This window comes from Mastigoproctus giganteus, chromosome 13 (assembly GCF_048544385.1).
Source record: "Mastigoproctus giganteus isolate SK-2022 chromosome 13, ASM4854438v1, whole genome shotgun sequence".
Classification (NCBI taxonomy): Eukaryota; Metazoa; Arthropoda; class Arachnida; order Uropygi; family Thelyphonidae; genus Mastigoproctus; species Mastigoproctus giganteus.
Window position 1 is genome coordinate 82,134,361 of NC_143587.1, and position 23,188 is coordinate 82,157,548.

The 23,188-nt window shown below is 38.5% G+C and overlaps 1 protein-coding gene across 1 annotated transcript in view; it reads left to right on the forward strand.

Annotated features, from left to right (window-relative positions):
• LOC150076221 (uncharacterized) overlaps window positions 1-20,440 on the forward strand; it is a 153,418-nt gene extending 132,978 nt beyond the window's left edge. Inside the window, exons 6-9 of the mRNA XM_090387289.1 lie at window positions 1,749-1,857; window positions 18,868-19,950; window positions 20,149-20,227; window positions 20,349-20,440. Coding sequence (XP_090243415.1) covers window positions 1,749-1,857; window positions 18,868-19,950; window positions 20,149-20,227; window positions 20,349-20,440 — 1,363 coding nt within the window. The remainder of the gene's footprint in view (window positions 1-1,748; window positions 1,858-18,867; window positions 19,951-20,148; window positions 20,228-20,348) is intronic.
• The last annotated feature ends 2,748 nt before the right edge of the window (window positions 20,441-23,188 follow it).

Sequence of the window (23,188 nt, forward strand, 5' to 3'; positions counted from 1 at the left end):
TATTTTGAAATTTATATATTTATTTCATTATAAAAAGGGTACGATATAAAGGGTACGGTACAATATCCAATGTACCATATCTTTTTAATTTTGTGGTGATCCATAATTGATCTTTATTTAGTACCAAATAAAGAATAAAATTATTATATATAGGTATATATGAAAAGGTCGAAAACTACTGTGTTAGGTATTTCTTTTGGCCTAGGGGTGCCGTGAAAAAATTACTGGGATAGTAAGGGTGCCATGAACTGAGAAAGATTGGGAACCTCTGCCTTAATGGATGGGCAATGCGGTAGCATTTCAGTACAAAGGAATCTCTCTCTCTCTCTCTCTCTCTCTCTCTCTCTCTCTCTCTCTCTCTCTCTCGTCGAATGATGCCCTTGTAATTAAACTTAATGGTTCAGTGTATCCCCTCTGGCCACCTCCCTCAAAATTACTGGTTATATGCTATCAGGAGTCTTGCCTTTAGGGTGAGAAGTTTTTCAAATAAACAGTCATCCTTATCTTACAACCTCTCCTCACCATGAAGTGTCTTTCATCTGTAAAGATTATATTCAGGTTTATCAGAAACATCACCTGTTTTATATCAGACTTTCCCACACTGATTATACAAGGGTCTGATCTGATTTGCTTTATTTCTATGCGCATACATGAAACACTCCTTGTCTTCATTCTTTGCTTTCTCTTAGCCAGTGTATCTTCATACTGAGCCTTTGATGCCTAATCTTTCCTATAGTACTATTATTACAGATAAATTTGTAGCTGTTTATGGGTGCAGTTTCCATCACTCCTGCCCATGCCATCCTGCTCTGTAAATGGTCTGTTCTGTTTTCATCCTTCTCAATGCCTCGTGCTGTATTTTCTTAATAGTATATACACATTCCTGGTTTCTGTAACTGTTGCTTTTAAGATTTCCATAATTCTAATTTATTCACCCTCTTTCTGCTACCTGCCGAGTTGATAGAGGTTATGTACAGTCTTAAATTGTCTTCCTCTTCCATCTAAGAACTGCATGTTCACTTCCTGCTAATAGTACTTGTACTGTGAACTGTATGTCATGTGGTTCATGGTTAAAGAGAGAGAGGGTCTATAATGTTCTTATCCATATTTTCTCCAACATGCTGATACAAATAATAATCATATAGTTTGTTTTAAAAATTTTGTCCCCTATTGTGAGTTTCCCTCCCACTTGCTACAGTCATATCGGGGCAAATTTAAATTGCCTCTAATAAGATATTAACACCCGTTTGACCATTCCACTCAGTACAGTTACTGTCATATCCAGTTGGATTTGTTTTCGTAGATTTTGAAACTTGGACAATGTACGCAGTTGGATCTGCGTTGTTTTGTTGTGACTGTAGTGCTGTATCAGCTGTCAATATTGGTGCAGAGATAGTTAGGTGGCTAATGACTTCTTAATTATTGTGAGTCATTAGGTTTTTGGTGACTGATGAATTTACCTGAACCCATGATTAACACAAATAAATGTAGTGTAGATATCAAAAATTTATAGATAATTTTTCAGTAAAGCCAATTTCATATGCTAGCATACACTCAAAAGGACTATGAATACCACTGGTTGAATATCACTGTGCTCTGTCATTGTCTTGAAATGCATTAATAGTGTTTTAATTTTAAAAAAATTAAATCTGATTCAAAAATAGATTGCTATCAGCAGAGTTTTACTATTAACTCCAAATATTCATTCATTTTCTCTGTGATTTCTTACACTGTTTTAATTTTTGTAGATATACCAGGAACAGAATCACCAAGGATGTGGTGGCATTTCATGCAGGTGATTTTATGGAACTGGTAGAAAAGCTTCAGTTAGATCTACATGAACCTCCAGTTTCTCAGGTAGATAGTTGTTTATGGCATGACTCATTATTTTATTGTATATAAGATTTGGTTTGTAAAACAGTATCAGCTACAGTAATTGAGATATCGAGTAAAGATTAATATTCACCAGGTGCTACTAGTAATAGAAGGATAAGACCAAGAACATTTATTAGTCCTTTTCTATTTACCCATCAACCAGGAGTGCCACTAATGGTAGTCCTGATTGGTGGTTGTTTTTGTACTCATAATATGGACACCTGTTTATGGTGAAGGGACCTTCCAGTGGTGCTGCTGGTCCTCCAGATTAGTGATACTGGGATTCATTGGTCACTGCCTAAATTCTAGGGTAATACCATAAGAATTCAATGTGTGGAAATTTAAAAAAGGGAATCCTAGTAATGGAGGATCACAGTTCAACACACCAGTCAAATTTCTACTTCATTGAGGCAGGAGATAGTACGATGGCTTGCCTGGATCGGTGTTAATAGGCTCACCTGCAAGGGTCATCAATGCATCTACTCATAATCAGTACAGGATTCGGGGCGGTTGCAATGTTAGTCCTAGGGTATAATGCTTGGATAACCATGGCACCCACATCAAACACATCCATTGTTTGTTTCTTCCTTGAGCTCTCTGGTGGGTGAGGAGTTTGGACACCAAAAAATAATAATTTCATTAATCCTGACATTGTAATTACCCATTCTGCAACTCAAACAAGAAAATTGAAACAGCTCCAGATAATCACAGATAATCACAGAAATGCAGTTGGATTTGTTGGGGAGAGATCTTGTCGGACTAGTGTGATTAGCTACTATGACATGTAATGAGGATGGACTAAAACTAGGTTGATGTCCACCTCCAACAATTAATGATTTCACTAACAAATTGGCAGATTTTTAAAGTAGGGTACTAATGATATTAAACACACATAATGTAATGATTTGTTGAAAAAATGCGGCAAGTTAGTTCACAATGTGCATGTGTCTGCAGTTCTGCCCAGGAGGGACTATGTTTCAAAGCCTTGTGGATTAATTCAGGTTGTGATCTGAGATGCCTAAAGGACCACTCACTTCTCGATCATGTACTTAGAAGGGTTGTTTGTGAGAAAAAGATCAAGCGTGTTGACTGTATGGTTAGGATTGTCCGGTATTCTTGTAGGTAAATGAACAATCTGTGCAAGGTCATTAGTAATTACAAAAGCCTCAGCATCTCGACTAGCTGGGTCTGTGCAACTAGAAAACGGATGCCAGCTGGACTTGTGAACATTAAAATCGCCAAAGAAAATTACCTCACTGTTAACAAAGTTGGTCTGGAGAAAGTAAAGTTGCAAAGAGGGAAAGTCAGAGAGTTCCAAGTGATTGGAGTTGGGAGAACGATAGAGACAACAGATGAATTTGACAGGATCAGGTGGGAGCCAGAGAAGATCGAAAAGAGGAGATTCCAATTACAAAGTCTCTCACAGGGAATATCCGAACATACATATGCACAAGTATCACCTTTTAGGTGAAAGGAACGATACAGCAAATAATTTTGGCAACTGAGCTAAGCAGTGGTGGAATCAGCCGATAACTGAGATTCTGTCAGAAAAAGTACATGTGGTTTGCCAGACTGTAAGTGGAAACTGAGACCACATATATTTGTGAAATGAACTAGGAAGGTTTGGGAGGTTTAGAGTATAATGATTTAAGGTACAATTCATGGTGTATTCAATACTGTAGTAAGAAAAAGTGGGAGGGAAATGCTGTATGAAATAATGAAATTTTTGGCTGTGGCATACACATGGTAAGAATATACCCAGATCCTTGTCATAACGTGTCCTCAACAACGCCCCCCCCCGCATACACAATACTCGGACTTCCTCCAGTTATTATATACAGATAGTTGTCGACTTACAGCCATGTTAAGTTCCAACCGACCGGTCGTAAAGCGATCTGGCCGTAAGTCGGACCAGTTTAGATAAATCAGACACTATGTACAACACAGTGTTGGTATACAACATTGTGTACAGAATAAAAAATATGAAAAAGATATCAAATACTGTATAAAACCTAAAAAATATTTTATCTTAAAGAACTAAATAAAACATGTAGAAAATTGATAAGAAATAATTTACTGACCACTCGTGCTTGGCTGCGGATCAATGCCGCCACTTGATGCAATGGGAGTTGTTTTTCGCATAAACATGTTGATTTTTGTCTGAATTGTTTGTTTCCTTTTCTGCTCGTAAATTTTACGGTATGGCCGAAAAGCATCTTGTACCATTTGTTCAATCCCTGCAAATCGTTCAATGTTTGGGTTCATTTCCTCAAAATGTGTAAGAAGTTTATTTAGTAGAGAAAAAACCTTCAGATAACCCTCTAGTGGTGAATTTTCTTTCTGATTCTTCCTCATCTTCATTTTTTCTCTTCTTCCATCCTTTCTTCTTCAGGCATTCTTTCTTCTTCTTCTTCCAAAGCGATAAGTTCTTCATTCATAAGTTCTCCAGATTTTTGCTCTAGCAGCTCCTCAACATCCTCCACTTCGGTCTCTAAAGAAAGTCCATTTTCCAGTGTTACAATATTTTCCGTAACCATTTCAAGTTCATGTTCACTGTCAAATTCATCAATAGTATTAACAAAACGCTGGACACAGTTTTTCCAGATTTCATTCATGCATTTCTTTGTCACAGCCTCCCACGCGGCCGCAATATTTTTGATGCATTTATAAATATCGTACTGTTCCCAAAACTCTCGCAAAGATAGTTCTGGGTCGGCGTCTGTTGCGGCTATAGCTTTGGTGAAAGTGGTTCGAAGATAGTGTGCCTTAAATGTGGAAATCGCCCCTTGGTCCATAAGCTGAATGAGTGGAGTTGTATTTGGCGGCAAATAAACAACTTTTACATCTGGGTGGAGGTGGTCTAGGTGAGGTGGATGGCCAGGTGCATTATCTAAGATTAATACAATTTTGAAAGTAATTCCTTTCTCGAAGCAATATTCACGAACTTGTGGTACAAAACAATTTAGAAACCAGTCTCCAAATAATGTTTGAGTCATCCAGGCTTTTTGGTTTGAATGGAAGTATACAGGCAGAGTGTGCTTGTTTACATTCTTGAATGCACGTGGATTTTCAGAATGATAAATTAAAAAAAGGCTTCAGTTTAAAACCTGCAATGTTCCCTTCAAGCAGCAAAGTCAGCATATCCTTAAGTGCCTTAAAACCAGGCATGCTTTTGGTTTCTTGGTGAATGTAAGTGCATTCTAGCATCCTTTTCCACAACAATCCAGTCTCATCCACATTGAAAAGCTGCTCTCGTTGATACCCTTCTTCCGTAATTATTTCATCCAGACTTTTAACAAACTCTTGAGCTCCTTCCACATCCGCCCTTGCTGATTCTCCAGTTACTCAAGCCCTATGAAGGTTGAATCTTCTTTTGAACCATCCTGTACTTGCTATAAATGTCTGAGTGTATTCTTTTCCATCACGTTTCTTCATTGTCTGAAAGAGACTTCTAGCCTTCGACTGTACTGTAAGAAGGCTTAAGGGTGTTCGCTTCTGTATCTGATCTTCCATCCAAAGAAACAATTTTTCCATTTCATGGTTGGGCCCTGTACGCTGTTTCGTTATCACTGTTGCTTGCATGGGTGCCAAACCTTTAACAACTTCACGAATCATTTCTTTGTCTTTCAAAATCGTCAACATTGTAGAACGAGATAGCTTAAAATCACGTGCGATCGCGTTCACCTTCTTTCCTTCTTCATGCTGCTTGATCACTTTCAATTTTGTCTAAATCAGTGGCCTTTCTTTCTGACAGGTCTAGGAGTAGACAAAGGCACTTTCCTCTTGGTTGACATGTTTAGGGATTTTAAAAAAATACTAATTGTAACACAAATATAACTGAACCAAAAATAGTGAACGTAATATATGTAAACAAAGATCGAGACGCATGAATCACGACATACATACATCGGTAAGATGTTTTGTTCGATAGAAGAATATTATCCACAGGCTATAAAAGTAAAGATATATTAAGCACAAATTTACCCTTTATTATCTTACCAATTAAAAAATTAAATGATATATATGAAAATCAGAAGAATATACGTGATTATCAGAATAATTAATACGTACTGTAACATCGAGGTTATATTGAGGCTGCAGTGTAAAGGCACAATTATTGTGCAGGTTGAAAGTCTTCACGGGGATTGTAGTATTCTGAAGCAAGTAGTGGTCTTCACACATGACTGATTAGGCCATTTCATAGTCTGGTTGGGTCTGATTCTGAGGTTGTGGTAGGGTTTTCCGTCTCGTGAAGAGGCCCTGAGCAAAGTTCGAAAAGGCTGTATAGGTTTGGTGGTCTTCCAGGAGATGTTGTCCCTGGTCTCTCGGGATGAAATGAATTTGTGTGATGAGAGAAGATCTGAGGTTATCATATAGTAGACAGTTATGCATCAAGTGGTCCCAGATCTCCTGGGCACCACAGCTACAAAGGGAGCTTTTTTTTTTTTATGTGAACCCCAAACACGAGAGGTATTAGAACCTATCGTACTTAGTACCATTCTTGGGTTGGAAGTTGAGAAGACGAAAGAAGATATTTGTTGACATTGGACTTGAACTTCTGTAGATGTAATTTTCAGGAAATACATATGAAGGAAGGTTGTTCCAGAAAACGGCAGTTGAATGAATAAATGAGGAAGATGAAAAGTTGGTTCTGTGGGTTTGAAGTTTGACAGTAACTGGATGTTGGCTGGTGGCGGCACGTGTTCGGACTGTTTTGAAAGAGAGAGCGGGAATTATAGAAGCCAATTCAGAAGAACAGTGCCCATGGAAGTATCTGTAGAAAAGGCATGCAGCAGAAACAGTATGTCTATGAGACAACGAGTGGAGAGACTCTGTTAGAGATGAATCATTAATTAGCCTAACTTCCCTCTTCTGAATGGAATCAAGAAGCCTGAGAGAAGTTTTGGGGGCACCACCCCAGATGTGGGAACAATATTCCATGGCAGGACGGATTTGAGATTTATACAGAGTGAGCAGCTGTTTGGAAGAAAAGTAACGCCAAGAGCGAAAGAGAAAACCAAGTTTTTTAGATGCAGAGGAAGCAATATCTGTAATGTGCTTGTGCCAAGAGAGATTAGAAGTCAGGGTAATCCCCAAAAGAGATATATCCTTTTGCCTAGAAATTGGAGTGTCACTAAAGATAAGCATAGGAGCAGAAGAATCCTTTTTGCGAGACATAAGACAAGACTGAGTTTTAGAAGGGTTGAAATCAACTAAGTTGTCTTTGCCCCACTGGAGAATTATCTGAAGATCGGCATTTAAGGAATTGGTAGCAGATTTTCGAGAAGTTGAAGCTGATTGAGGAGGAGAAGGTTTCTCAAAATGGAAAGTTGAATGCAATGTGCTATCATCGGCAAAACTATGGATAGGATTTCCTGTCAATGGAAGAAGGTCATTGATATACAAGAGGAAAATAGTGGGGGAAAGAACTGAACCTTGGGGGACACCAGCGTTAGTGGAGAAGTTAGAAGATAGAGAGCCATCTACCATCACCCTCAGTGATCGATTAGAGAGAAAACTGGATAACCAATTACTAAAAACAGCTGGCAAACTATAAGATGGAAGCTTGTTTAAAAGACCTTTATGCCAAACACGATTAAAAGCCTTTGAGATGTCAAGAGCAACTACTTGTGTTTCACCGAACCTTTCCATTGAATTAGTCCATAAATGGGTAACATAAGCCAGAATATCACCAGTGGATCGACACTGACGGAATCCATACTGGCAATCATTGATCAGACGGAAGGTTTCTAGGTAGTTTAAGAGTTGGCGGTTAATTGATTTCTCCATTACTTTAGAAAGAGTAGAAGTAATTGCAATGGGACGATAATTGGATGGGAGGGATTTGTCGCCCTTTTTAGGAACTGGCTGGATGTGAGCCAATTTCCAAGCAGAAGGAAAAACACCTTTGGAATAATAAAGTGAAAAAAGGCGGCAAAGAATAGGAATAAGTTCAGGAGCACAGGTTTTGATCCCACATGGGCCACCTCAAAGTCTACGGGCAGTACATCGGCGAGGACCTGTAGAACGTGTGCTGGAGGTGCAACATGCTCTGGTTATCGTAAGGAGAATTGGCCGTTGAATGATGTTCAGCTTTCTTCGTCCTACCACAGTGGAGGCTTTGGTGAACCATATGCCAGAACCGTAGATGATAGCCCGTATGAATATGGCTCTATAGAGTAATGCTAGAGTGCGTTTTTTGAGCCCCCAATCTCGGCGGATTATCCTGGCAAACAGTGCAGTGTAATTTCTTATTTTCTTCTGTAGATAGTTGAGGTGTTGGAGAAATGTTAGTTTGCTGTCGATGATAATGCCAAGGAGTTTCAGCTGGGTAACAGGCTTGATGGTTGTGCCATGTGTCTTGATTTGAGGCGACCTCCGCGGATCAAGATCCATTCTCCCTTCAGGAGAATGGATTGGGTTTTAGTGGATGAGATGCTCAGCTGGCTTCTTCCGGACCCCCCTCTTCAGGTTAGTAAGAGCTCTGTTGGCAAATACTTCAAGTTGAGCCCTGGAATCCCCTGCCAGGATCAGGGAGAGATCATCAGCATATGCCAATGTCTGGACATCGCCTAAGTCAGTACTGAGGAGCTCCTCAAGTACAGAGTTCCAGAAAAGTTGGCCCAGGACAGAGCCCTGAGGGCAACCTCAGTGGACATGACGTTCCACACTGGAGAAGGGAACCTGACCCACCACGCTCCTGTCACTGAGATAGCTGGCAATGCAGTTGTACAGATTTCCTGGGAGCTCAGCGCATCTCAGCCATCCGAGGACGCTAGGCCACCATAAGGTGTCGAACGCCCCAGCAAAGTCGATCGAGATGACGAGGAGGTACTTCTGGGTGCAGTTCCTGGCAGCATTGGTAATGGTCTCCAGCATATCAACCGTAGACATGCCCGGCTTGAATCCAAATTGATTTCGTGCTGGTAGCTGTGCAGTATTGTAGTGGTTTTCCAGTCTTCGTCTAAGGAACTGCTCAAAGACCTTACTCAGCACAGAAAGGAGAGCAATAGGCCTGTACGAGTCAGGTCGATTGTGCGGTTTAGTTGGATTTTTGAGTATGAGCCGAATGGACACAGTTTTCTAATCAGTTGGAACCATCCCTTTAGCAGGCAATGGTTGAAGAGGTTTCAGGAGCGAATTCGGCAACTTTTTAAATTATTTCGAGCATGTCCAGGTCTGGTGACTTATTTCTCAGTCTCCCAATGGCCATAGAGAGATCTTCAACGGTGAAAGGCTGTTCCAAAAGTGTTGAGTTATAGTTGTTATTGTCGAGGCAAAGCTGCTGTTGTTCTGGAGAGTTGTCATCTGGTGGCTGTTTGAAAGAGTGAACAAGTATTTTTGAAATAGAATGCTGCCAGGTGGTTGTCATGTGACCTTGTGGGGTGATTGTGTAGCGAATAACTTCACCTCTTGGCAGTTGTTGTTACCTTGAACACGACACCCCAGGGGTCAGAGTTACCAACTGTTGATACCAAGTGCTCCCAGGACAGTCTTTTACGCTGCCTGATCATCGCATTGTAGGCGTTTCGAGTCTCTGTACTCCTGCTGGAGGTATTCAATTTCTGCGGGGGGGCCAGGATTGCCTGGCCCATTGGAATGCGTCTGAGGGCCTGAAGCTCCCCTGACCACCAAGGGACTGCCCCAGGGATGGGATTTTTCCATTTTATTCCTGTATTTGCAGCGTTCGTAATTATGTCCGTGGCCTTGCACTGATGGGAGTCTGGATGCTGAACTTGCACAATCTCGGTTTGTAGGTGCAATATACCATTGATGAGTGTTTCTTTAAGTGGAACAAAGCTGGCTCCAATCAGCTTTGTTCAAAACATATCTGTGTTGCTTCTGTCTGAGAATTGTGGACTGAGTGATCGATCTGTACATATTGAAAGTTATGGCTCGATGGTCTGAGGTGGACCAGCCCTCCCGCACGGTCCACCGACAGAAATCTAGCAAAGAACCTGGTGGAGAGAGTCACGTCAATTGTGGCTTCCCAAAGTGAGCTGGAAAACGTTGGCAGGCTGTTGGGCCTATTAATGACTTCCAGCCACTATTGTCTAGGAACTCCTCCAACCGCTGTCCATTTGCAGCACTTCTACACCCTGGGGCCTCACTGTGCCAGCGCATGGAGCAGCAATTTACGTCGGCACAGATGACAATCTTTGCACCCTCCGGTTCTGTTAAGACATGTTATAGGTACTGGACTGCAGATAGGATGTCCTCTCCTGACCTGCAGTCAGGGAAATGGTGTAGAAGTCGCCCAGAAAGGAGATGATGTGGGCGGAGGCGGCCCATGGAGAGCAGAGATGAGATATCTGCATCACAGTCAAGTGAGGATTCCTCACAGCGATCGCTGCCCAGGGTGTCACACACCAGGAGCCTGGACAATTTTGTAGGACAAGGGGTATCCCCCTCATTTCATTTGAATGAGTTTAGGGTTCTTGTATTAAGAAAATGTTGATGTTTTCCTCATCTGCCTTCTGTCGGAGTTGTCCCACAATGGCCTTTACCTGCTGCGTGTTTATTTGCAGGAATTTTATCTTGTTGCTGTTATACTGTTTATGCAGTGTCCCCATTATTTATTCGTTGTTGGAGCATGCTCTTGGCCTTGATGTAGACAGGGCATTTATTATCCCGAAGTGAGTGGGCATGAGGTAGTTTCTGGCTTTTACAGTTAGCACAGATTGGTTTGTTGGCCTTGTTCTGGCAGGTTTCATAGCTGTGGCCTTTATCAGCACAGTGACCGCAGGTCTGTTCTGTCTGGGTGCACATGTGGGTCGTGTGACCGAAACGACAGCATCTGAAGCATTTTGGGACAGCTACATGCCCCTTGTAGCAGTGGGAGACCCAATTTATGTACACTTGATTGTGGTGGGTCAGTATGTGCCAGGCTGTTCGTGCCAGTTCTACAACCCACTTGAAGGAAGTGCCACTTCTAGACTTCATTTGGTACTTTGGCTTTATCAGGTTAGCTGGATCCTCTTTTGGGAGTGCATGTTGGGGGTTACGTCTGTACAATTCATCTCATATGATGTTGGGGTCCGTGCCCATCGATGTTAAAAATTACTATTGAGGGTGCCTTTTCCTTAGGGGCTCTGCTACAAGGCCCAGGGTGGGTATCTTAGCATTTGTTAATGTCATATCAGTGTCGTCCTTCGAGTCAGTCTCTATGATGATGCCCGTATTTCAGGTCTTTCGGATGGATTTTATTTTAGTGTTTCTCAGGTCATCAGTAAGGGAAGCGATTACAGTCTTCTTAATCTCCTCGCTTGTGTTTGGTGCATTGGCTGTGGCCGGCTTGAGAACTACCAGATGTGTTGGTAGTAATGTCTTTCTTTTTGTTGGCGGGTCTGTTCTCATATTTGACTTTGTGTTCCTCAGCGCATCAGCAAACATTGGGCCACGCTGTAGCATTTGTGTGCCCCTACATTCGAGGTATGCCTCGAGTTTGGCCTCATCCCTCTCAGAATCAAGGTGAACATTGTGCAGGATGGTTTCAAGCTTTGCCCAGATACTAACAATCTCAGCCCAAAGTGTTGAGGTCATGCAGTTGGAAGACTCTTTTAATTTATTTTCTAGTTCGACTCGCAGGGCCAATATCTGCCCATTGACGGTGCCCTCTGGAAGAGTTGGGTCGACATTAGTCGACTCTTGCTGTTTTGTCGTCTTTTCGTGGTTGTCTTGTGTGGACCCTGGGGCTCTTGAGGCTCGCTTTGTGAGTGGGTTTCCCTGTCCGATTGGGGAACTACCCGTTTTCTGTATTTATTTTTGGATACCGGTGTCAGCTGGACGTCCTCAAAATTATCCAGGACTTCAATGTCAGGTTGGTCACTTTTTGCGCTGTCAGTGGTTTGTTGAGCACTCGATGGCCTTTCAGTTACAAATCAATTCAGTTGGATTTGTACTGGGTGTATCCATATTCTCAGATTAGTTGGAAATATCGGTTTATCAGGAATATTCGGATAACTGAGATTATTGCTGCACAGTTAGATAGAGGTTGAGGAATGACAAAGTTTGATGCCAACCACAGGTTTGTGGCTAAATTTGAAGCCAGATAGTGCACAGATGTTGATTTGAGCTATCTCCCACTGTCGTGTGGGGGGGGGGGGCACACAAGCATAAAGATAGCCTTGGAGAACCTGTGCTACTTCTAGCATTTTCGCAGCTGCAGAAACTTATGATGAAGTCTGATTTTCCACTATACAAGCAGGAACGAAAGTAAAAGCTGTCCATGGTAAGTCTATTGTGGGGGTGGGGGGGGAGATCACTGAAATCATGATTGAACCGAAAACTGTTCTCTAACACAGTTTTAAGATATTGGGACATTATCACAGTTCAAGGTTTCACAGGTGGGAACACCATCCCCAATCAATGCAGCAGTCAAGGTCACAACTGAAGGAGTAGATATCAATTCACTAATCCCTGCGCCGGAGGGGAGTGCTACACATTCTTCCCAAGTCAAGTCAAGTGCAGGGTATTTGCATGGCAACCACAGTATAATTGGTGCCTCTCTATAGCCCTGCTGTCGGCTGCCTGGTCACCAGTGCAGTCTGGCAACAAAGGATATAGATAAAAAACGCAAATAATCTGCAAAGTTCCCGGTAAATAATCAAGTTTCTCCCCCTGAAATCCGCTGGAGTAAACTTTTCAAAAACTAGTAGACACTCTAACCACATATTCGTTAACAAAATCCAGGAGGGTGGAAAACGTGCGCCCACACTGGACAGTGATATAGGACAGTCTCTCGATGATGTTTATGTAGGAGGTAGACGTCCCAGGGTATCCCAACAGAACATCGCCCAAAGCATAATACCTCTGCCACTGGCTTGTTTTCGTCTCATGGTGCATCCAGGCACCATCACTTCCCCATGTAAACGACACACACGTACCGGCCATCCACATGGTGCAGCAGGAAACGTGATTCATCGGACCAGACGACCTTCCAATCACTCAAGGTCCAGTTTCAATGTTCGCTGCCCATTGTAGGTGCTGTCGCTTGTGAACCATGGTTAGCATGGACACTTGGAGCAGCCTGTGGCTACACAGCCCCATTTTCAGCAGGGCTCGGTGTACTGTGTTGTGACACACTCCTGTTACCAGCATTCCAATTACTGGCTAGTTACACCACAGTCGCCCTTTGTTGCTACATACTATCCGGGAGAACCTTCTTCCAATCATCCAAGGTCCAGTTTCTATGTAAGCGCTGTCGCCGGTGAACTGTGGTTAGAAAGGGCACTCGGAGCAGCCTGCAGCTATGCAGTTCCATGTTCAGCAGGATTCAATGTACTGTGTTGTGACACATTACTCCCATCACCAGCATTCCAATTACCAGTGAGTTGTGCCACAGTCGCCACGTACCATCCAAGAGAGCCTTCGCTCACCTCGAGCATTGATGAGCCGTGGTCATTGAACTCCTCGCCAACGGTTCGTGGGTTCCCCCTCCTCATACCACTTTCAGTAGGTACTAACCACAGCTGACCATGACCACCAGTCGTGCCGTTTTGGATATGCTCTGACACAGTCGTCTGGCTATTACAATTTGGGCTTTGTCAAACTCGCTTAAGTCCACTGCCTTTCCCATCTGAAGAACAAGAGAGTAATACTGATTAACGGCGCTCAGTATCAGGTGTTTTTTATACCGTGTCCCGGCCCGCGCACATGCCATAGTTCACCTGCAGTTGCTTCGATTTGCATAATGACTCGCTGGTCATAATGTTTTGGCTCATCAGTGTAGTAGTGGATTGTGCCACCCACAATAAACAATAATGAATTTTGCTATGGTGTTTAAAGAAGATAAAGGGATTGCTGGGATCATGCCAGAAGCAGCTGAGTTTGACGAAAGCTGTCCCAGATTCAGAAATAACACCTGCTAACACATACAGAATTTATGTAGTTTGGGTTAGCTAAAAGCAAAGACACATAATGAGTAGTAGGAGTAATCTACGGATCTGAAGATTATGATGAGAGCGTCTACATTCAAATGGATTGGACAAGCAAGTGTGAATGTCTTATTGTGAATGATTTCAATTTTCCCTTAATTAATTGGATCAAGTGGGAGGGAACCCACTATGGGAAACAAACATTTTTAAATTAACTGGATGATTGTTATTTGTGTTAGTATATTAGGAAAAAGTGCTAGGGGAACAAGAATATTCCAGAACTAGTCATCTCCCATGAATCAGATGATGGCACTGACAGTACAGGAACCATTAGCCAGAAGTGACCACAGAGTTCTAAGTTGGATGATAAGAGGAGAAGTAAAGTTGTTAAAGACAAAGGAATGGATTTAAATTTTAGGAAAGATGATTATGACATCTTCAGATGCTGCATGGTCCCTTCCAACTGGAGGAGACAGTTCACAAGGTGCAAAGCCATTAAAATTATTTTATAACTTTAAAGCTATAGTCAAAGAGCTGCCTTGAAAGAATATATACCATTAAAAAAATATAGTGCAAGGATAATTCCAAGGTGGATGAATAACACACTAGCCAGTTTAATAGTGCAGAAAAAGATGGCATGAAAAAGTAGTAGTATTAGCAAATGATGCAAGAAAGCAAGCCTTATACAGCATTGGCCCAAAAAAAAAAAAAAGTTCACCCATCCATACCCTCCAAGAATTTGTCTAGTTTTCCCTTGAATTTATACAACCCATCAACTGTCTTGAAAGCAAAGTTCCACGTATCTATCCTGCAACCATCCTTCTCAATTTGAATTTATGCCCCCGATATGTATAGTCTCAACAAGTGGAAGAATACCATTAACATTCAGCTTATGCAATCCAGATCAAGGTCTTAAACACCTCAATCAGATCTCCCCCACAGGTGCCCGGTTTTGAGGTGCTGCAATTTGCAGAACTGAAGCCTTTCTGAGTAAGAGCACCCTTTTGTTCACCTCACTAATTTGGTTGCCCTCCTCTGAACCTCTTCCAGCAGATATACATCCTTCCTCAAGTGAGGCCTCCAGACCTGTATACAGTACTCAAGATGCGGCCTGATTTAAAATTTAAAGTACTCAAGATGCAGCCTAACTAATTTATTAAAAAATTATTTGAACTGTTAAAATTAATATTTACCAGATGTTTACTTGTTTACTAATAACTTTCTGTTGACTAATTCAGGATCTATTATGCATATAAATACTAAAGGCTAAATATTAACAAGTAAGAAATGTGTAATCAAATTAAAATGTAAATGAAGTCACCATAATTTACCAGTTCTGCTGTCTTTAAAGAATGTAAACTGTAAAGATAGCAGAACTGAAGAAGTGATACAGTAAGCACCATGCAATCTGAGAATAATCTGTAATTCTTTAAGAAATTTAAAATTAAAAATGCCATTTTTTAAAATTACTGATTCAGTTAGTTTTATATTTGTTTGTTTTTTAACCTTCTTATCTGTTAATAGTTATTTATTGTTAGAATGAATAAATAATGCAAGGAATTGGACTCTTTTTTTTTTTTTTTTTTTTTTTTTTTTTTCCTGCACCTGCCAAAAAAAAAAAAAAAAAAAAAACTTCTGAGAATAGGCAAAAATACAGAAATTGAACTATCAGATGCTTCAAATGAAAGCCTTCAGCCTTCAGTCCAGTGATATGTTAGAAAACCCCATAACTCAAGAATATTACAACTTCTGTAGAGTCAAAATTTGTTTTTGTTTTTTTTTTAAAAAGTGATCATGATATATGAAAAATTATGATTTCAGATTTACTCATTGCAGTTTTATACACTTATACTGCATTTCTCTTAATTGAAAAGCAGGTGAGTGGTAATACTATGGGGAAATATTTTTATGGTAATGTATAGTAATCATAACTAAATTCATTTGCATTATTTTTTTTAGGCTTACTGCATTTTACTTCTATATGAGGAAATATTTTTATGGTAATGTATAGTAATCATAACTAAATTCATTTGCATTATTTTTTTTAGGCTTACTGCATTTTACTTCTATATGGGGAAATATTTTTATGGTAATGTATAGTAATCATAACTAAATCCATTTGCATTATTTTTTTTAGGCTTACTGCATTTTACTTCTAAGCAATATTCTGTTTAGAAATGCATCAGCTTTGGGAATTTAAATGTGTATATTTAAATATCACATAGATTTGATTTTAACATTTTATTTAGCTGCTTCAGTTAATAATGTCATATCAAAATCGTTTTCTATTAACAAGATCATATGCAGTAGTAAGATGATCTCATTGATACATGATTTGATCATCTTATGTATGTTTTTCTTGTTTAATTCAGTAATAATTTTCTTTTGGGCAATATCTACCACTGCAGTTTCTATTCTCAGATCGTTATTGCACGATAGTTGTTCATTCAATACAGAATGATCTTTTCTTTTTTTCTTTCTCTCTCACAACATACCTTTATTAATCATGTGATATTAATGCTGGCTAAGTACTCAATAACAGTATGAGCAATGTGATGTCTCACAATGTTGTGATGCAGCATCCACCCACCTCTGTGTCCAGTTGTGGTCATTTGCAAGGTGTGATCTTGCAAAGTCTGCAGTACAGTTCTGTAGTAAGATCCCATAACAGACTTATGACATGACACAATGTGCTGGTAAACCATTCCTTGAATATCAAAAAAAGAGATTACCATGACCTTTTCTGCAGAAGCCAGCTTTTGGTGTGTTTTTTTTTTTTTTTTCGGTGTTGGCTTGTGGTGAATCTACGCTTCATATAGCACAGCTTCAGGTGGTTTAGAATGTTTAAAGATGAACGTGATTCAATCACAAAAATTGGCAGTCCTGGAGCTTCAACCACTGCTGTTATCACAGAAATCATAAATGCTTTTGTAATTGTGGCACCTCCGTAGCCAGGTGGGCAGGAGCAGCAGTGCATAGCACATGCTTCTTGATCAGACTGGGGTTCGAGCCCATGACCACCAAATACGGAGGGTGCAGAAAGGTGAGGGAATGACCACCGCATATCCCCACAGCAATATGGCCTTAGTTGCTAATGCTCCTAAAAACCAAATAACAATAGCAGCTTTTGTAATTGTGAGAGAAGATCATCTTATAACAGTAAGGCAACTGGCAGAGATGTTGAGAATATCAGTAAGAAGCACAGACAGTATTCTCTGTGACTATTTTCACATGACGATGGGTTCCAAGACTACTCACACTTGAGCAACAAGCATGTTTGCATGGAGGCTTGTCAGGAATTGCAACAGTTGGGAACCTCACCATCTTCAGTAACAACTGTTGCAACTCCTGACAAACCTCCATGCAAACGTGCTTGTTGCTCAGGTGTGAGTAGTCTTGGAACCCAGTGTGCAAACACGTCAAGTGAAAATAGTCATAGGGAATACTGTCCGTGCTTCTTACTGATATTCTCAACATCTGTGCCAGTTGCCTTACTGTTATATGATTTCTGTGGTAACAGCAATGGTTGAAGCTCCAGGACTGCTGATTTTTGTGATTGAATCACATTCATCTTTAAACATTCTAAACCACCTGAAGCTGTGCTATATGAAGTGTGGATTCACCATAAGCCTTTTTTAAAATTCATACACCTCAACTGATGTTTTCTTGAGACAAACAAAATTTGAGAGCAGCATACTGTTCCTCATGTCACATTCATTGTTATGTAGGCAAAACTGAACAGACATAAACTTCAACTGTCAAGCTCACACAGTCAACTGCTCAGTTGCTATGTTGTGCAGCTTGGTTTGGTCTTAAATTCCACATTTCAGCTAGAAATAGTATGGTTGTTCGTGAAAAATTATGATCATTCTTTATTGAACATTAAGGCAACTGGCAGAGATTTTGAGAATATCAGTAAGAAGCACGGACAGTAGTATTCTCTATGACTATTTTCACATGATGTGTTTGCACGCTGGGTTCCAAGACTACTCACACCTGAGCAACAAGCATGTTTGCATGGAGGTTTGTCAGGAGTTGCAACAGTTGGGAACCTCACCATCTTCAGTAACCAACTGTTGCAACTCCTGACAAACCTCCATGCAAATGTGCTTGTTGCTCAGGTGTGAGTAGTCTTGGAACCCAGCGTGCAAACACGTCATGTGAAAATAGTCATAGAGAATACTGTCCATGCTTCTTACTGATATTCTAAACATCTCTGCCAGTTGCCTTACTGTTATAAGATGATCTTCTCTCACAATTACAAAAGCATTTATGATTTCTGTGGTAACAGCAGTGGTTGAAGCTCCAGGACTGCTGATTTTTGTGATTGAATCACGTTCATCTTTAAACATTCTAAACCACCTGAAGCTGTGCTATATGAAGCGTAGATTCACCATAAGCCTTTTTTTAAATTCATACACCTCAACTGATGTTTTCTTGAGACAGAAACAAAATCTGAGAGCAGCATACTGTTCCTCATGTGTCACATTCATTGTTATGTAGACAAAACTGAGCAGATATAAACTTCACCAACTGTCAGGCTCATACAAGTCAACTGCTCAGTTGCTATGTTGTGCAGCTTGGTTTGGTCTTAAATTCCACATTTCAGCTAGAAATAGTATGGTTGTTCGTGAAAAGTTATGATTGTTCTGTATTGAACAATCCTTTTAGTTAGTGCTTTTCTGCTAGAATACACTAAATTTTCACTTTGAAAAACAAATTGACTATCAAATAAATTATGGCATCGTACACAAGATTATTGACAGTTCATAGCCCCTGTATGTTGCCATCTACAAATAACCTGTTTTCATTCGTTCCCTTTTTTTTTTTTTTTTAAAGCATGTTTCATGTTACAATGATTGAGAAATGCTGCAAGAAAACTTTCAACGTTTTCACCAATCCAGATTTTGATTAAAAAGTACCAAGTGAAATAATCAAGAAAAACTTTGCTCTATCTTTATTTAAACAGTTATTATTTGTAAGCAGTAGTTACATAGTCTAATCCAGGCTAAGGAAATTTCAATATTACATAATTTGTGTTATGTAATGCTTTTATATCATAATTTTCTTCTACTCATGTTTTCCCCCCCCCCTTCTTTTTCTTTTTTTATTCTAGTGTGTACAGTGGGTGGAAGATGCAAAATTAAATCAACTTCATAGGGATGGCATCCGTTATGCTCGAATCCAGTTGTGTGACAATGATATATATTTTCTTCCTCGGAACATCATTCACCAATTTCGTACAGTCACAGCAGTAACAAGCATTGCGTGGCATCTTCGACTTAGACAATATTATAACCAAGAAAATAATAGAAAAGCAGAAAATATGCCTGAGGAATGCAAAACACCTTTAAAAAAAAACAGTTACTTAAAGGAAGAAGCTGGTAAAACACCTCTTAAAATAAAAAATGAAACATTTTCATCTTCTCCAAGAAAAAGAGTATCTTTAGATAAGTTACATAGTGAATTACCTGAAAAAAAAAGGAAGGAAGAGAAATTATTGTATGATAAAGAACGAACACCAATTAAAGCAGACTCTGGTAAAGATATTGATAAATCATTAGATTGCCAAAATTCAAATATGATAGAGAGGATATGCGGTGATTTGAATGAAGAAGCTGTGGTACAGATTGGTGAAAATAAAGAACTTCCAAAAATGAAAAATACAGAAAAATCCTTGCTAAAAAGCAGAGATATCAATGAAAATGAAGATGCCATTGAAAGAATAAAAGATATAAAGCACCCAAAAATAATGAAGTTAGATATACCTAAATATTCTAATAAAAAAATAGATAAGAAGCAGGAGAAAAAGGAAATTTGCAAGTTCAAAAAACAGAGAGATAAAGTGATCAAGCATAAACATAAAGAAAACCAGGGAAAATATGAAAAGCAGTCATCTTCTACAAAAAGGCAGTTATTTTCATTGGATAATGAAGCTAGTAAAGATAGTATACAAGAAAATGATTTCAGAGTATCAGATAAAACTATGACTGACTGTAGATTTGCAGAGCATAAAAAGAAGTCTAAAGACGAAAGAAAAGAACCAAGGTTCAAAATTATGATGAATACTGCTATTAGATTAGATTTACAAAAGGAGAAGAAAATATATGATATCGGAAGTGATCAGAACAAGAATAAATCTGAACCAGGACTTGGCATTACTAAATCAAATAATCAGCCAATAGCAGAATCAAAATATGTAATTAAATCAACAAATAAAATTATGCTACCGAAAAAGGCTGAACATGTGTATAAAAGCAGCTTGCCTTGTGATAAATCTAGTAAACATAAATTACATCCTAAAAATTTCTTAAAAAATAAAGGAAACAAAGAAGATAAATTACAAGAAAGCATCCATGAAAAAAATATATCTGATGTTCTGACTTCTGCTGTGCAGACTGATAAAAATAAGCATGTGTCAAAGAAAAGGATTTGTCAGACTATAAATGAAAAAGAAAAATATGTGAATACAGCAGGTAATTATGAAGAAATAAGTTGTACATATTCTTATAAACCTGAAGACAATTCAGAAAACAGCATACAAGACATAGGAGTGAATACTATTCAAATTTATAATGCAGTTAATAAAAATTCTAGTGATGATTTCACAGTTCCCTCAAAACCAAAAACTGACGATTCACTTGGAACTGAACATTGTGAAAGCATTTCTGGTGTTGAACACTCTTTGATTTTAGAACCTTGTGACATGAAGACTGAACTAACAGACATGTGTGAAGAGGTTGTAGCCACTAAAGAAGATACACCTCAAAAGGCATTTTTTGAACACTCATCTAATAATGAAAAGGAGTTTGTTAGTACCGGTGAAAGTGAAGTGCTAATACACCATAACATAGTTTGAGTAAGTGTACAATATATGACGATATACTGCAATTAACTGAATTTCTAAGTATTGCAGGACCTTTCTTATAAAGTTTAAACGTCCATGTTCAAAGTTGAAAAAATATGCACTCTCGTGAAACAAAGAAAGAGGCAGTTCTGTGTAGATATATATTGACTTGTTGTAGTCTACACATTGGACTTGAGTAGAGAGCACTGTGCATTTCTTGCAAATTCACCTACTCATAAATACACACAAAAACAGACCCAGATATAAATATATATATATATAAATATATATATATAGTTTTGTATAAAAGAAATATATAAATATAATTATTCTCCCATGTTTTACTTCGTACATCTTGTGAAAGATGTAGAAAGAATTATCATGCATTTTATCACTGAAGAGGTCTTCTCACTTGTAAGCGTTAACTTATGCATACACATTTGTGTGTCTGAAAGCACAAATATCATATTTACTCATTGATCTTTCATGTTTTATACCTGTCATGCAACAGTTCATAGGGCCGTATTTGTTGAAATTTAGAATATATTTCACTGTTTTAATTTATGCACTTTCATTTTAGATATTGAAGTTACAGAAATATTTTCTTTAGCACTTTTTCATTGTGTAGGTAGGGTTTTTTTTTTTTTTTATTGTTATTTTTTTTATATATAAAGTGATTGGTCACTAAGAAAAGTTATTGATTACCCAGTAAAAATTAAACAGAAGTTCGATTTGTTTTTTCAACATTTGTTCTTTCATCATCATACGTTTTGTAGTTTTAGTAAACTATTTCAGCCTTTCAGAAATAATATAATTCATTTGTTTTAAAAAAATTTATATTTTATTTTAAAAAAAGGAGTGTCACAATTATAAAACTTAAGTGATAAGTATACCATTTAATTATTTCATTGATTGAATGAAAATATGCTAAATGTAATACAGTAAAATCTGCTTAAGTAAGCTCTTTCTGGTTAAGCTATAATTGAACCATTACCTAAACCATGTAAACACTTTTAGAAATAATTAAAATTTAATGATATTAATGGTGCATAATAAAAGGAAGCAGATAGATATGGTTCATTTCCATTCGAATAAATCAAGGAATGAATTCTTGGCTAAGGAGTGCACCTCTTGACCTTGGGATGTTATGCTATTTTATTCCAGTGTGCACATGCAGAAGTTCACTGAGCCACCAAGAACCTCAAAAGAAAAAAAAAAAAAAAAAAAAACCACTAACTGATATTTTAACCCATCAGTAAGTACATTAAATTTTAGAATGTAAGTATGAGAATAGCAGCTACTGCACATTGAAACACTTGTAGGATGACTAGTTAGAAATATTTTCTTATTTTTTTATTATAATTTTTTTCTGGTGTATAACATAAATAAAAATAAAATATCATATTTATGAAAATATATTTTCGGAAAAACAATAAGAATTTAAGTGGTTACATATACAAATATATGGAGCCTTAATTAAATAATATGAATTTAAAAGGAAAATGCTTTTTTTATGTGAAAGAAGGAAGCTGAATTTATTTCATTCTGTGGGACAGAAAAAAAGGTGTTAAGAAAACTGGTAAGAGGGTAAGGGATACTGCCCCTAACAACTAACTAATACCAGGTTGGTTATTGTGGGAAAGCTAATTTCTTAAGTTTTTATTTTTGCAAAGTGGAGTGGGGGGTGAGAATCTCGAAGTGAAGAAGCAATGTGGTTGGAGTTTGATGAATTCTTGGAAGGTGGAAACTGAGGTAGTAGTGCCATCTGGAGATGTCATTGTTGCTAGGTCTCATCTTGAACCTGGAAGAACCTGATTTTCTGTTGCTTGCAATTTTTTTGATTGGAAAAAATCCTGTCTTTAAAATGGTGAAATGCATTGAAATGAACCCTCTTTTAGAGATGTTGATAGAAAGCACCTTTATAAAATGTGTTTATTTGTTTAGTAAATGTTTCTACTGGCTATTTGGGCTGTATCTTTTTAGTAGGAACAAAAACTTAGCTTCCTTTCTTCACATATGGATAAAGTTTGCACCTTTCAATTCATATTTTGTTTGCTGACCTTCATACCCTATCATTTATGAGATTGTAATTAACGCACCCACGAGTGGAGATCTTTCATTGAAATTGAATGGTGTTATTTTTTTTAGTATTTATTTATTCTTAAATAACAAATTAAAAAAAAAAACTTAAACCACTATAATAACACAAGTAGTCACGTGGGAATATTCCTTCCTCCTCAACTCAAAAGCTTCTAATGCAGCTGCAAAAAAGATTTCTGTTTGAAAATTGTGTTTCTGATTGACATTAATATAAAGACTGCCATTCTGCATTGTTCTACATTCTTATACAGTTGGAGTATCTGGTGGTAGCCAGTCTGCAAACTACAATTTTTGCAACTTTGTAGCTTATTGACTTCTCTATTAGACACATCACATTACCACATGCAACCATTGTTGAAAGCCATAACACCAAAAATAACTTAAATAAATACAAAACACAGAAATAACAAAATGCACATGCTTTAAAACAAACTTTATTGTAGTGTTTTACAGTACACTAGATCTAAGATTAACTGAGGAGCCAGAGTGA